The sequence below is a fragment of the Platalea leucorodia genome, assembly GCF_965183815.1.
Source record: "Platalea leucorodia genome assembly, chromosome: 4".
Classification (NCBI taxonomy): Eukaryota; Metazoa; Chordata; class Aves; order Pelecaniformes; family Threskiornithidae; genus Platalea; species Platalea leucorodia.
Genome location: NC_138826.1, coordinates 77,036,599 through 77,052,299, shown reverse-complemented (window position 1 = coordinate 77,052,299; position 15,701 = coordinate 77,036,599). Strand labels below are relative to the sequence as shown.

General features: G+C 39.2%; 1 protein-coding gene across 1 annotated transcript in view; it reads right to left on the bottom strand.

The window, feature by feature from the left end:
• The window catches only part of FGD6 (FYVE, RhoGEF and PH domain containing 6), a 77,418-nt gene that overhangs the window by 3,874 nt on the left and 57,843 nt on the right, over window positions 1–15,701 (bottom strand). Inside the window, exons 14-20 of the mRNA XM_082310555.1 lie at window positions 14,479–14,558; window positions 9,352–9,454; window positions 8,687–8,833; window positions 7,757–7,859; window positions 5,441–5,568; window positions 4,586–4,714; window positions 2,073–2,221 (exon numbers count right to left, since the gene is read on the bottom strand). Of these exons, the coding sequence (XP_082166681.1) occupies window positions 2,073–2,221; window positions 4,586–4,714; window positions 5,441–5,568; window positions 7,757–7,859; window positions 8,687–8,833; window positions 9,352–9,454; window positions 14,479–14,558 (839 nt within the window). The remainder of the gene's footprint in view (window positions 1–2,072; window positions 2,222–4,585; window positions 4,715–5,440; window positions 5,569–7,756; window positions 7,860–8,686; window positions 8,834–9,351; window positions 9,455–14,478; window positions 14,559–15,701) is intronic.

Sequence of the window (15,701 nt, the reverse complement as noted above, 5' to 3'; positions counted from 1 at the left end):
AGGGCGGGGAAGTCCCAAACAGCTGATCCAAGGTGTCTCAAACTGGAAATTTGAAGTTAATATTCAGATACTTTTACCCTTTATAGCTGTGGTTTCTCTTCCTACTTGATTATGAGGGTGATAAACATCCTCACGTTCTCACAGATGCTGCAAAAATTCATGTTTCTGAAGCACTCTGATGCTACACTGACAAAAACAGTAAAAAATGGAGTAATTCTGTCTTCCGAGTGAGGGCTGAACTGTCTGCACGTAAAGTTAAAAGGCCCGCATACTGATGATTTTTTTTCCTCAGTGAAAATCTTACAAGAACTGAATGAGACAAAGATTGTAAAATTATCCTTCTCATGGAAATTCAACCCTGTCTTAGTATTCACAGGGTATCTAAATGTCAGTCACAGATGTTGGCTCTTCCTCGCCCTGAGTGTTTAACTTTGTAACTCTGTCCATGTTCTTTGTATTTAAGCTTTTGGTATGAATATATTCAGCATGCTTAAGTGCTCACGTCTGTCTGCACACGCAACTCAAACTTCTGTCCCTTGCTTTTTAGGGCTCTCTGCATTTTCCACTGCCATACATTAAAAATGGGATACAAATACAACAAATTCATAAACAGCTTAAGCATTGAACATAGTATTGGACTAACAAATTTAAAAGCTCGTCAAAAAGTAAACATCTGTTAAAATTTATTACTGCACTTACACAAATATATCAGATATTTCTTTGGCCCTAACAGGAAAAAATAGTGTCCACTCATGCAAACAGGCCAACAGCATTAAAAGAAAGAACAAAGAACATGCTATCAAAGCAGCATTTATTCTGGAGGTTCAGCATAAATCTCCTAAGGAGAAAGCTTGCAATTTAACGTACTTAATGTTATTCCTAGCCTCAGTAAAATAGCGTATGTCCAATTCCAAGTTTTCCTACTGATGACAAAAGCCATTGTCTGAATAGGAAAACAAAGCTATTGAATGCCTTGGATTTTTTTACTTTTGTTATATATAGCACAAATGAGGACACAGTGGAGACAAGAGAATACTATCTTAATTAACAAGGAAACACTGGTGTGCATCAGCAAGACAAAATACCCTCAAAAATCAAATAAAGACTTCCAGATTTTGTGTGTAGAGAAATGTAATTAAGCACGTTCTCAGCTGTTCAAAATTTTCAGTAGCCCTGGGTACTTTGTTTTTTAGAATATCCCTATTCACACAAAACTATACCTGCAGCCATTTGAATGCTTAAGTATTAATAATGGACTAGTTAGCACATGAAATTTCTTTTATTAATGTAAAATTAATTTGGGAAAAGTGCAGTGAAACCAGTCAGATAAGCTAGGCATACAGGTAAGATAACTTAAATGTATTGCTTCCATGCTCATTTCTAGTTTACTCCATGATTCATATAGCAAATGTTTTCTACTGATTAATGACCAAGCTTCTAGGTTATTTATATAAAAGACACACAATACATAAATTGATAAATATGACTCCAAACTCAGACACACCAGCAGGACTTGAAATGAAACAGCTTGTGTGAGTGTTCTTTGAATTAAAGCTTTTGGTCTGAACATATTAAGCGCACCTAAATGCTCACACACGTCTGCACACACACTTCAAACTTCTGTCCCTTACTTTTTAGGGTTTGCTTTATTTTTCACTGCCATATATTCATTAAAAATAACTAAAATTTACAGTTGGAAATAAAAAAGGGACACATCAGTTAATTCTTAAAACACATTTTCTGGATTTCTTCAAAGGTAACATTCAATTTTCACTTGAGCAGACCAGGGATAGAGGAATGGGCTAGGAAAAAGAAAAATTCCTTATTTTATCTTAGATTTTTCCATTCTCCTACATTCATTCTTTTGCAGAGGACAGTCTGCTTCTTCATTTAAAGTGTTTCAGAAGTCCTAATGAAATCAGGACCTTGTGTTAAGTAATTTAAAAGTTTTATTTAGTATTATATAATATGCATCTTTTGTACATGTGCTTTATCTGTGAATATTAACATTCATGACTTCTGAAACATTTTCTAGAAAAACGTAACAGAAATTAATTCAAATAGTTTCTTACTTTTGAGCTGAATGGGGATCATCTGCTTTGAATATGTAAAATAAAGTGTTTTTGTGCAGTAAATGGAACACTCTAGACTCTGAGTTTTCGTCTTTTACTTCACTGACTGTGAATCCAAGTAAAGGCTGGCTCTCTAATGCTGCCACATCCTATTTTACAGGGAAAAAAGCAAACAAGACAAAATTAGAGCCTGTAAGACACACTAAGGAATGCGTTTAGACTTTACTCATGCACCATACCATTGCAACAGATTATACAACAAACAAGTTGTTACAAATAGTCATGCACAAAACGCTGCTTTTTATAGTCTCCATGCATGAATCAGGGGACAGGAAATAACAAAACCTCGCAGACTTCAACATTGCTGTTCCTCTTTTTATTTCCCTGACAACTTCTACCTTGTTTTTCACTGTATAGCCTCGTTGTTCTGCCTGGCAAGGATTCCTTATATCAAAAGATCGCAGCAGCGGACCAAAGGTCCATCTAGCCCAGTGCTCTCTCCAACAACCTTAGTAGTGAGTTTTTATGTCTTAAAAGTGATATGGGATGCTATTAGCTGCAGTGAGTATGCTCAAAGGAGGAGCTATGGATGTAACCTATGTGCTCAAACACTGGAGTCACACTCCAAATACTTTTGATGGCTAAACTTATTTTGCTTTCTGTTACTGAAAATTAACAGGATAGGGAAAAAAAGTTGCTGAGTGTTCACAAGCAGTTCACAAGCAGGAAAGAGTAGCAAGAGAAGCTGTATCTTTTTACCTTCTCTTCATTTAATTTCAAAACCTGGCTAAAAAGGCAACCTTTCCCCTTCCTCATTCATCTCAATTACTTCCTTTTTTTATACTCTTGTGTTTTAATTAATAAATACAATGCACAGCATTTTTGGAAGAAAAAAAAAAAGTGTTTTCATCCTGTGCAAATTCCAAAACAGCGTTCTGTAACTACGCAGGGTCCTGCAATGCTTCAGGAAAGAAAGAATAAACAATGTACATAAACACTGACACATCAGGTGAAGACTTTGGCAATTGCCTCTACACTGAACCAAGAGTACCCTGTGAAAGCAGCAGTTTTGATATTGGAAAACAATCAAGTAAGGCTGAGCAATCTGTTTTAGATCTTTGTACCACTAATAAGTGGTCTTTCTACCACTAATCTTTATATCATTTGGAACTAATATAAGTAGCGTAAGTGGGGCTTCCTGGCTAAGACCACGTTGGACCTTCCCCTGAGACTCTCTAAACAACGTCTCCTGCAATGGCTCATTCAAAATGAAAAATAAGGATAGCTAATGCTTAGTTTAAAGAAAATAGGAAAGAGTTAATTTTGTGATTGCGAGCTGCAAACTGAAGCTGCTCTGGAAGGCATCTCAGAGGAAGCCAAGCAAAAGAAGATTTCAGGTGACTGTCACAGACTAATATGCCTTTCTTTACAGTTGCCAAATTCTCCTTTGCAGCTGTCAGAAGAGAGACAATGTTCTAAAATATTTTTCAAATCTTTGCAAAAGTAATTGTTTTGTACATAATTATTTAAGATATTTTTAGAACTACTTGGTTTTTTTTATTATTGCCAATGCTGTGGTGGAAATAACATCACAGGTTCTGGACATAATTCAGAAGTTCTAAAATAAAGGTTGGCACTACAGCAGGAACAACCCAGGAACAAATCTGAGCACAAACCAGGAAACAACTAGAGCGGGGGTGGCGTGGGGGTGAAGTGGGGTAATTCTTCACACCATCAGGATAGGTTGGGCCTTACATTTTGAAAGAAAGCGAGGGATAGCAATACCTTTAAACAGATGCTTTGGATATTTTGCTCTTGAAAGCTATTAGCAGACTATAACACGTAATACAAAAAAACAAAACCCAGGATCTTCCAGTGCTACAATACATCCATATACGTTGCAAAACATTGTAAGATGCAACAAAACTACATCCTCAGCACATGCTGGGATGTGCAGAGCTTATATTGGTTAGAGATTATTCCACACTGCAATAGGACTACACATTCTAAATAAAAAAGCAAATGCCATTAGATTTCTTTTTTTTTCTACTGCAGCACTGTATATTAAATAGTAACTCCAGGCTGAAGACGACAGTTTGAGGAGAAGTAAAGAGATTTAGTTTGCTTATTTTCCAAGCATTCAAAATACCTTATGGAACTGCAGAACAAGATACTTCAAGATGCTTTTATAACGTTGGCTTTGCCACTAGCCCAGTGTGATGCATCCAAACAGACCCCCATGTATTCAACTGACTCAGAACATACCTACAACTGTGCAATGGTGTGCAGTGCAGAGGTACTCAAAGCTACGTCTGGAATCAGAAACAGCGTAGCTATATCAGCGTATTATGGTACCAAGCTCACTGGGCCTTTTCAGTACTACATCGCAATCAGATCAATTACTGTAAGCTGATCTAATTTTATAGCTTGTTTCTAGATTATAAAAATAAACAACTTTGTTACAAAGACAGTATTATCATTGGATATTTGATTTCAAACATGTAGTCTCTTACCTCACTAGCAGCATATGTGTATAGCACCTTATTTTTTATAACGAACCATAGGTGTTTCCATGGTTTCTTACTGCCCTTAGATCTGTGTAGGTAGCCACTCATTGTAGAGTCTTCTGTATTTGCTGAAACCTGAAGAGAGAAAAAAAAAATGAACAAACAAACCCCAAGAGTATGTATGAATCTGTCCAGGTTTTCGCAGTACAGCTTTTTTTAAAACAGACCTCCAGAGCCCTGTCCTGTCAAAGACTCAGATTCTTACCTGATCTCAAATTAATGTTGCTAATTAACTCAGATGGCTGAAAGAAAAATGATTTTGTCTGCCACCATCTATCTGGTCTGGAAGATAGGTTTCTGCGGTCACTAAGGGTTGGAACTTAAATTGGATGCAACAGGACAAGAGAGGGCTGAAACACTGAGGACCACGTACAGCTGGAGAACACGCATTCCTATCTAAGAAGAAAAATTGCTTCCTCCCGAGACCTCCAGTGTAGGTAGGCAGAGTTTAGCTCCACCTTTCCAATTCATAAGCCAAGAGCTGATTTGGTGTAGGAGTCTTCTCATTGACTGTTGGTACAGAGGTAAATCACAATTCCTTGAAACACGGGGAAGCAAGAAAGAAGTTGCAATTCCGACTATCTCTCTGAATCACAGTCTCATGAGTGTTTATGCATTTTATACACTGCTTCATAGTTCAGGTCCCTGCTTATATAAAACTAAGACCCAAACCACTGTTACAGGTGAATTTCGACTTTTGAGTCTAGAGAAGATGGCTAAATTATGGAATTATTTTTTTCATTGTTAATATTGATGATATAATACCAACAAGGCATTACTTTTGACCAATAAAGCACTTACTTCTTTGAGGGCTGCAGGAATTTTTTTCTGCTTTCTTCCAGAGGGAATACTATGTAATACTGTAGACAAGGCACTTGATGGAGATTTATGGTTGACTGGGGATCCGCTCTTAGGAATGCACTGGTTATCTAAAATGCATAGGATGAATATATTGCTTTCATGTCACAGATGACTGAATACAAGCAATGATTCTTGGACTTTTTTTTTCTTAAAAACAGCTGACATTTTTATTCTGATTACAGTGCTTCAACAGTAACACCTAATCACATTAAATTCCATGTTATATTAACTTTTCAGTATTATCATCAACACCATGAGTTAGAATCCCCCAAACCACAATCAGAGTAAAAAAACCCAAGAAATTTAAAACTAAATGGATTGGTCTTGTTTGTTTTCAGAGTCTGTTTTCTTGATGTTGAACTACCTTTGCCCATAAGCAGTGTCAAAATTAAGTCTTAAAAACCACACCAAATTTTTAGAGCTGTCCTCTGCAGTTCAGTCTGTGCTTTACCTCTGTTCCCCAAGTCTGTCCTTCAATTCTATGCATCTGTTATTGTCTCAGCTTTTTTCAGTATGGATGCTGTAGGGCTCCTCTTCCAGCATCATGCCATCACACACACACTTCTGGAGATTCCCATCTCCAGAGCACATGCTGTCTTCCTCCACTGCCGCAGGCAGTTCCTTCATCTCTCTTGGAAGACTTCTGCAACACTTCACTCCTTTAAAACCCCCTTTTCTAGCAACACCCACCACTATTTTCCAGCCCAGCCTGGAAGGAGTAGGGCTGCCCTAAGCTTCATTAACTCCTCTTCTAGAGTTGTCCCTGAACATGGTGAGGCTCTGAAATAATGAGAAGAGCAGGAGAGTAATTGGATTGCCAGCTGTACCACACCTGCTCTGCAGCTCTTTCCCCAGTTAAAAGCACCCGCAATTGCCTGCAGCACAGCAGCCTCTAGTGCCCAATGCAGAGACCTGCAGGTGGTCCAGGCAATCCATCTTCCCCGTCATTGCAGGCTGGCATCACCACTTCAAGAGTGGTCAATGCTGCCTTCCACATCCCCATGACAAATGCTGCTCCCAGTGTGCTGGAAGCCATAGCTTGATTATTTCACTGAGGCATCACAGATTTCCTGATGCCCTAGAGAGCTTGTGTCAAACTGGAGCCTCTGCCAGAGGGAAGGGCAGCAAACTGTTTCAGTCTCTGCTTATGGCTCATTTGTGTATTTCATACTAGAGTCTTTGGACAGAATTCAGAGCAAGTCTTGTGAGATGGGACTGGATTCCCATCTCACTGGGAGGTGCCCCTGTTGATTTTATATTCATTTCCCCATAATGATATGAAGCTCCTTCAAAGAGATGGATTTGAGATCCCTCAGGATGAGAAGGAAACTGACCCTGGATCTCCTCTCTAAGCAAATGTTATTACCACCATGCATCAGTAGTACCACGTTCTCTGAAAGTGTTTCAATGAAAATAGCTCTAGCGATGGTGCTTTACATTGAAATCCATGTTGCCAGTGTGCAGTAAGCAACTGTTACGAGTTTGCCCTCAGAACTAAGGTGCAGATATGCCAGCTTGTTGAATTCCAGATGAGCCAAGGCTTGAGGCTGAAGAGACTCAGCATCCGTAAGATGAAGGCCCATGTCTTTATAGACCCCCAGCACTTCAGCTATCTCAACAGCTTAGCTGGCAAAAATGAAGTTTACAGGCATACAAGTTACAGAGAGTAAAAGTACATGTGAACACCCTGGGAAGTCATGATAAGCTGCAAGGACTTTAATGTACACTTGTACCCTGTGATTAATGAAAAGCAATGTAACGCTAGCTATCTCAAAAAGAAAGCAGCATAAGCTACATGTCATTATCACAGGGCAAATGTATGCATGTTTCCAGAAGGAAGAGCCAATGTATTGCAAATTCACTTCCTAACTTACTCCACAGAAAATTGTTTGGGCTCTTATAACCTCAGATGCCTTTAGATTGGATATTAGGAAAAATTTCTTCACCGAAAGGGTAGTCAAGCACTGGAACAGGCTGCCCAGGGAAGCGGTGGAGTCCCTATCCCTGGAGGTATTTAAAAGACATGTAGATATGGTGCTTAGGGACATGGTTTAGTGGTGGACTTGGCAGTGTTAGGTTAGTGGTTGGACTCGATGATCTTTAAGAACCTTTCCAAACGAAATGATTCAATGCCTATCACTTTTCAGACACTAGTAGAATTAGGCACTTGAACCCAGCAGTAAAGATGAGGCGCAGACATACCACGTTATAAGGGCCACAAAAATAAGACAGACAGTTTGTGCAGATTTTCTTTACCTTGTTTCTGTAGCTCCCTGAAGCAATGATCACATACTCTCGCTGGCTGGTTTTTCATATAGTCTAAACCATGTTTATTTGATGAACAAGCTTGACAGACAATCTGAAAACAGATAAAAGCATTATTGTACATGATGTGCACCTGTAAATCACCAAATGCTCAAAGATGTCCACTTCAGTACTGTTAATACCATAACCTGAAATAGGCACTATTTTACATTGAAAATTGTTTAAGATCTTGGCTTTTCCTTATGTCCTTATGTTCAACATGCTGCTCTTTCCTCCTCTAAATGATAAAAATTTAAACAGAAAACAAATCACTGAATTACACAACTCAATAAGCCAATGTTAACAATCCATGAAAAGTAGAATAAGCCTACTGTGTTACCGAACTGTTTAAATCATAAGCTTTTAAAGAAATAACTAAAAATAGTCATTGCTCTCTTGACAATTTCTCCACAACACAGATGTTTCAACTGCATTGAATTCTGTATTCCCACTTGATTAAAACAAGAAAAATAAAGGTTTATTCGATATACCTTTCATAAGTGTTAAATATAAAATAAGTTTGGTACTAACTGAAAAACAAAATCATTATTTATCTTACAAAAATTAGGGAAGAAGGCATTTTTTTCATTTCAGCTAACGTTCTTCGTTTGTACTATGTAATTGCCGTAGCAGAAGACAACCATAAATAGTAGTCCAAAATACAAAATAAGAAATATGTAACAGGTTAAAAGGTCTGTCATAACACCTTACTCTAAAAACAAAACCAAAAACCCCAACCCAACATGTTTTTAATCCATATAATTCTGTCATAGTACAGTGTTCCCTTAAAAGAGTTGCTTAGGTGCAATTAGGCTCCACCTGTGTTTGTCACACAAGGAACGTGAATGACTAACGGAAAAGGTAATCACAAAATTGGCCAACCTTTCCACATGCCCTGCAGTGATGCCTTCTCCATGTCAACGTGAATTCACTTGTACAGATCATACACATAGTGGCTCTAGTATCTGGGATCCAGATTGGAGCCTTTGATCCCAGTGGACTATCTTCCTCCTGTTTCTCTGGATCGGCCTGAGAGAACATAGGCAGAACACCATTACATTCAGTGATGAGAAATAAGATTCATATTTATCAGTGATTATAGGTTAACTCTAATTATGTTGGAAAGCCTTCTCTGATAAATTGTTATGGTCTTAAATGTTATCTACTATTTCATCAGCGACCATTATAATGCAAGCCTGAAGACAGAGCTGCATTTAATTAGTTCAAAAAATCTGTGTGACTTTGAAGCTTTACCAGCCTATTTATACCAACAGCTGCTATATTTTAAAATCTTTTCATTTCATCTTTCTGTTCTCAAGATTACCGAGAGAATTTAGAAAGCTGGTTTGGATTTTTTGGAAGAAAATAATTTTACATTTATGAAGTAGATAACATTATGAAATATCATTCTGTTCTATCATCTGTTCACTTATCATTTACCATCCTGTTTTATTATTCATCATTGAATGCCTCTTGTTTCTTTAAACATCTGCAAAGAAACTTTACATTGAAAAAGGGAACAAACCAACAATAATGGTGTGATATACCTCTTCAAGACTTTTGCTAGGATTAAATGTGATTCTCTTTTTTGTATATTCTTCAATTGACTTGGAGATAGCTTCTAACCACTCATCTCTTTCTGTAGCAGAACTGTTGGAGTAAAAAAAAAAAAATCAATTTATTATTATTATTAACATTTAAAACTAAGAAGCAAGTGTTGATTAGAATTCCATTAGCTTTATTACACATCGACTTAACTCTCTTGCAATTTCAGTTTTATAGACCGTCTCCAGTTCCTACTGAAACTGGCATTATTTTTTTAACTGCCTGCATGGTGTCAGTTATTTGTGTTGATTAATGCTCAAAAAGATTTCTGTGTCTGTTGTTATGATGTGGATTCCCTCCCTCCCTTTCCTCCTTCCAAAATACCCTGTGATTGTTTCAAGGCTGGTATGTCCTTGCTTCCCCCTTCTCCCTGGACCCTTGAATAGCTTAACACTGGTGTAAAATGGTGCTCCCAGAACAAAGGCGAGGGCCCTCCCTCTTGAGAGGGACTCTGAAATTTCAGCAAGCCTTTTTTTCCTCCCCTTCCTTCTGTCTCAGGGTGCAGTTTGTTATACCCAACCCTGTGAAACCCCGAGCTTCTATCAGAAAAAACCATGCTGTCTCTTCCCCAGCCTTGTGCTCCTACCAGGTGATGTTGCTCCGAATTAATTCTTTTTTTTTTTTTTCCCAATTTTTCCCATTGGATTAGCTAACCCAGAAAGATAACACAGATAAGCTTACTGTATCTTTTTATCCTACAGCTGGTGGATCACTGGTCAAGTGCAAGGAAAGCATTAGGCTGAAGTGGCATGGCACGGGGAGCAGGGAGAACAAGGAGTGCCTGGCACAGCAGGAGCCTGCAGCCATACTGGATTACGTGCAGTGCCAAAGCACTTTTTGGGGCCATGGGCCCACACTACTTTCATACAATATAAATCCATGCTGCTGCTGCTGCCACCACAAAGAGCAGCCTATTATACTCCCTCTCAGTGACTAGGTCTTACTTTCTCCCTTGCGCCAGAACACACACGGCTACACAGTGGGCTGTAAGTGCAGTGGGCTGGACTGGGCAACAAATCTGTATTGAATCAAGCCATCGACCTGCCCTTCCTCTGGACCAATTTACCGACTGGGTTCATCATGTGGCTGAACAACTACTTGTGCCAGCACCGTGGAGGGTGCTATGAGGAAGGAAGAAGCAGTTTTGTGGCACAGGAACAGCTAGAGCGCTTGTTTAAGATGCCATGCCAGCTTTAAAAGGGCTTCTAAAATTTAAACCAGTATCTACTGCCAACATTTTTTTTATTCCTCACTTCTTAAATAGTATCAAATAAATTAATTTGTTTAAACCAAAGAATTGAACATGATGAATATATAATAAGGAAAGTTAGGGACGAGGAAAGCAATGATTTAAACACATTAGGTGTGCAACACCAATTACTGTTTAATGGCTTTTGTAGGTGAATTTGGAAGCTTTGACCACCTTTGAACCTTTAAGAAAATACTTTGAGCTGGGGTTTTGAACTGAATGAAATTGAGTACTATACAAAATCAGAGAGGACAAATCTGGTAAGGTAAACGTGGGGGAAACCTGTGAGGCACGAGGGAAAATAACAATCTAGTGTACACAGCAACAAAATCAGAATAAAAGGAGAAGAAATAAGATACAACCAAGGGCAAAGCAACGTATTATTGTCTGTCCCAGTATCTCACACTCACAAGTGGAACATTTTGTTCAGTTTATTTACCTTTGCTTCCTCAGCCAGTAAGAACAACTGGTCTGCATTAGCTACGTAACATTCACAACTCTAATAGACTCCTTTGGCTTTTTCAAAATCTGCTTACATTTAATTATGTTCCTAAAACTATATTAAGTAATTAAATTTAAAGCTGGCCCATTTTTTTGAGATTAAGCATCCCCCCATCCCCCAGCATGCTACATATAGGGCTGCTCACACAATGAGCTACATGGCTTATGCCCTAATATTTCACTAGGGAGCTCGCACTTGGTAGGTTTGCTAGTGCTAGCCTTTCGGGTTGTTTACAATCCTTCAGAACTTAAGAGCAAAGGCAGCGCCATCGGCAACCGAATTGATGTAATGGTTTGCTGCAGCAAAATAGGCAGTGTTTCTTCTGCTGTCACTGCCAGCCCTCCCCCACAGCTGCACAGTCCTACCACCTCCCTCACTGCAGGCCCAGTATTTGTTGCATCCTTCCAAAAGCTGTTTTGTTTACTAAAATTGCAAGGTTTTCTTAGTTTGTTTCCCCCCCCCCAATTGTTTTTTTTTAATTTAAGATTTTATTTAACAAAACAGCATAAGACTTTTAAATGGACTGCAGAGAGCCCCAGCAATTGTTATTACTGGCAAACGTGTGCTAGGACCACATGGTGCAGCTGCCTGCTGGAGTAAGCAGCTCGGTGGTCCCGGGAGGGCTCACTGAAGTATGGCCCTGTTGTTTCCAGGATCAGAGCCTTAGGGCCCCTCTCCCAGCTGAGCTAGTCTTGCACGAGCTATCCTTATGTCAGAGGAGGCGATGCAGCTACGTCTGCCTGGGGTAGCTCTTCGCTAGCCTTATTGAGGGGGACGGGGCGAGCTGGCCTCAGACCGCATCAGGCTGGCACGGCTATTGTTTTCAGGACCAAAGCTTTACTTCTGCACAGTGCTGTATCCTGCAGATGCGCTAACTTGTTTCTCTGATTAAGAGATTTCTAGTACAATACTGCATTGTACCATGTAAAAAACAACACCCATTCCGACAGATATCCCAGGAAAACTGAAACCTCAACCCAGACCAGATAAAGCAGAATACTAATGCAGTCAGTAAAACTAAACCTGAAATGACAAAGACTCTCGTCTAGGCATTAATCTATACTTCAGTTATTAACTGGCTTACATTTTATTACTAGGAATTTTTCACCAGCTTAATTGCTCCCCTCCCCATCTGTGCCCTCAGGATCATTTCAGAATCTCTTCTTTGGTGTACACTACACATAATGCTTATTATTTGAAAAAACACAGAAGTGAAATTTGTCTCCAATGTCTGTAAGATTAATTTGAACAGTTTTGTAATTGAGATTTTTACCACATAAGAGCCAAGAAGCTGTTAGAATGAGTATCATCAAAAGGAAGATGCAGTCTGTATTGACAAGATACTGATTCTCTTCACATCCTGGATATTTATCAATAGGAACAATATAATTAATTGGGAACCTCCTCCATCCCAAGCACATACAACCTCTCTCTGTCACTGTTGTGTAACTTAGGGCTCTTGCACACACGTAGCTTCCAGCAAGTGTAAAAATAACAGAGCTGAATGCTCTCCAAAGATGCAAGATCAACAACACTAAGAAATAAAGAGCAAATCAGAGCAGCTTTAGTTGGTAATATGAGGGTAATTCCAGTAATTACAAGGCCAAGACAAAAGCATGTCACAAACTCTGCCCAATTTGATGAGAATGTTATATATTGGGGTTTTCCCCTATGGACCAGCATGTATTTCACAGGAGTTGCTTTTAATCTACCACTTAATCAGTTCCTCAAAAAGATAAGTCTATCCTGTCTTGTGGAAAATAGGTAGGTTGTATTTCAAAATTATAATCTTTTCACAAGTTCCAATGATTTTTTACAATTTTTTAAAACAACTGAATTAAAAGTGAAATGCTGTTTGAAGTCAAGCAGAGATAAATCCACATTGCCTACTGTAATCCCATAAATATCTTCACGTATCTGTGTGACACTCAGTCACCAAGGCACCTAAGCAGCACTGAGCTGCTCACATTATACTGGAGCAGAATCATACCCTAAACTGTGAAATGCATCTTTTTTTTCCCAATCTGCAAAAGAACCATAAAGAAACATTTAAATTTGTTGAAAAAATACAAAAATACTCCTTTCAAGTCTGTTGTTAGAAATAACCACTGCTCAGACAATTGAGCTACTTTCTTTGGCTAGTTTGACAAGGTTAACCTTGGTCTACCCCTCCGCTAGAGATACTGCTATCTTTGTGCAGACATCCTCATGTCACTATTTACAAGGTCACACAAAAAGCAGCAGACTGCCCTTGCTCAGCTTTGCTAAACGAAAGAGAAAACATGTCTTTCTTCATTGGTATCAGCACTGTCACAAATGTCAGAACGTATAAAACTCCAACTCAAACACAGTAAAAACAACAATCCACAAAACCAGGTCTTTGCTAAAGGCATCTCGGTGAAGGCAGACCAGAGCTGCTCTGGTTTAGTGGCCGTGTATCCTTTTGCTGCTACATGGAGAATATGGTTTTCTGGTAAAGACAAGCACCATTCCAGTAATTGCTGCCACTTCCATAATTTCAGATTCACTGAGATCCACTTCTTGTTTCAATTACATTGTTATTTTAGCTATAAGACCAGGATGACTTCTTCCGATTTGTATCAGTTACCAATAGTAATATCAAAGTGTATTGTCATGCTTCATATCCTGTCCTGTTAATGTACTGACAGAGCATATCAGTAACTTCGGAAAAACAAAAAAAATACTGAAAAGCAAAGCCTAAAATGAACCGAATTGAAACAACTTTAATTCTTGTTCCTCTCAAGGAAAGGCAGTGAGAGGATAATAATTCAATTTATTTAAAGTTTGTGATGTGTAGCTAAGCTGAAAAGGAAGAACCAAGCAAGAGTTTTATTCACTCTGGTTAACAGTTAACTGTCTTGAGGACAGCAGAATCCCTACCAGCTGCAGCCTTAAGCCCAAATTGCTCAAACACCAGCCACATTTACTATAGCTTATGTGCTTCTATCCATCACTTCACAATGGGCAGTCTTCTTTACAAGTCAGGATGAACGGTATTAGAGACTACAAATTCATATGGTATCTGTGAAACTTATTACACGTCACCAGGCTTCCTTTCTGCCAGCCCATTTAAAAATAAACTTAAATTTTCAAGATCAGATTTTGAATGTGAACAAAAGTAAATTAGAACAAAGCCTACCTTATTTCCAGAAACCCATCTGTCACTCCCTCTATTCTGTAATTACTCTAGCCAAGGGTAACTTTTCATTACATAAGTGCAAAATAAGCTATAAAAAGCTTATGTGGACTGTTTGAAATCACATGGTTTTTAAATCATTATTCATTTGTAAGACTTACCTTGCTGAAAGAATGAAGGATCTCTCTACGCTTTCAATGTTCAGTTCATTCTGATATGCTTCCTGGGTTGGCTTTTTAACCTTCAGTCGAGAGAGAAAACTTGACATTCAGACTGAAACGGTACTTTTATAGTTGCTTTAGGTTTACTTACTGTAAAATCTCTCATATTTTTTGCAGAAGGGGTACATTAGAGAGAAAAATCTCGAAAGTAGGAGATCACACACCGGTGATTACGTGCAGCCCACCATTTTATTTCACTGAGGCCCCACACAAACACTGGAGACGTACAGGAGAATGAAGCTCAAGAGCTGCCAAGCACCTCCTGCTGTGCTTCAACATGCCCAGGCCCGTTGCCCTTTAAGCACCTCCAGCAACTGGGCAAAAAAAGGCACTGCTGCTGCTGCCGCTGCAGGACAAGATGTAGCCTACTGGTGTACCCCAGGGTGGGCATCTGGCCCATACCCCCAAGAGCTGGACCACCCTGCTGATCCTTCTGAGCTACCAAGCTTCAAACGTAAGGGGGTTTACAAGTCAAGAGTGGTTCTGAGCCGCCACGAGACACCTGCTGGCAGAAAAGATTTTGCAGCTTAGACCTGGGCACCAGAGCTGCACTGCAGCTGGACTTGGTGCTTTTCTCCGACAGGACCAGGAACAAGTTACTTGACTCCTGAGGCAATGGTTTGTTGTTCCCACTAACTGTCATGTCAGAGATCATGTCAATATGCAGCGTGCATGTCCCTTATCACTACCCAGAGGGGCTCAGGGCTTAACTTTGATGCTTTTCGCAAAGGCTCAGAAACAAAAGCCGTGCCTTCCCTCAGAGTTAGCAGACCTCTATAAACCATGGAGATTTGATCCACCAGAAGCTTATTGGCCAGACATGCCTAATCTCTGGGTGTGGGCAATAAAAAGCAGTTACAAGGCAAAAGTAAGGCAGTTTAAACAAAATACAATACAAAAAATAAGTAGGCAGACTATTTCAGAGGAGAGCAACACTAGATGAAATGCAGGTGAGATGATCCTGTGGCAACAGAGTTTTTTTAGGGAAACCTAGATAGCAATCCCACAGGCCATATTATGCGAGAAACGTTCTGCCTGCAGGATTGCTCTGGAATGTAAGCATCTTGAATATCTCTTTCCAACAATAAACATAGGTGCATTTTGAAAATTTCAAGGCCTGAGTTTAAATAGATCTGGAGAAAGACTCATTTTAACAAGTGACT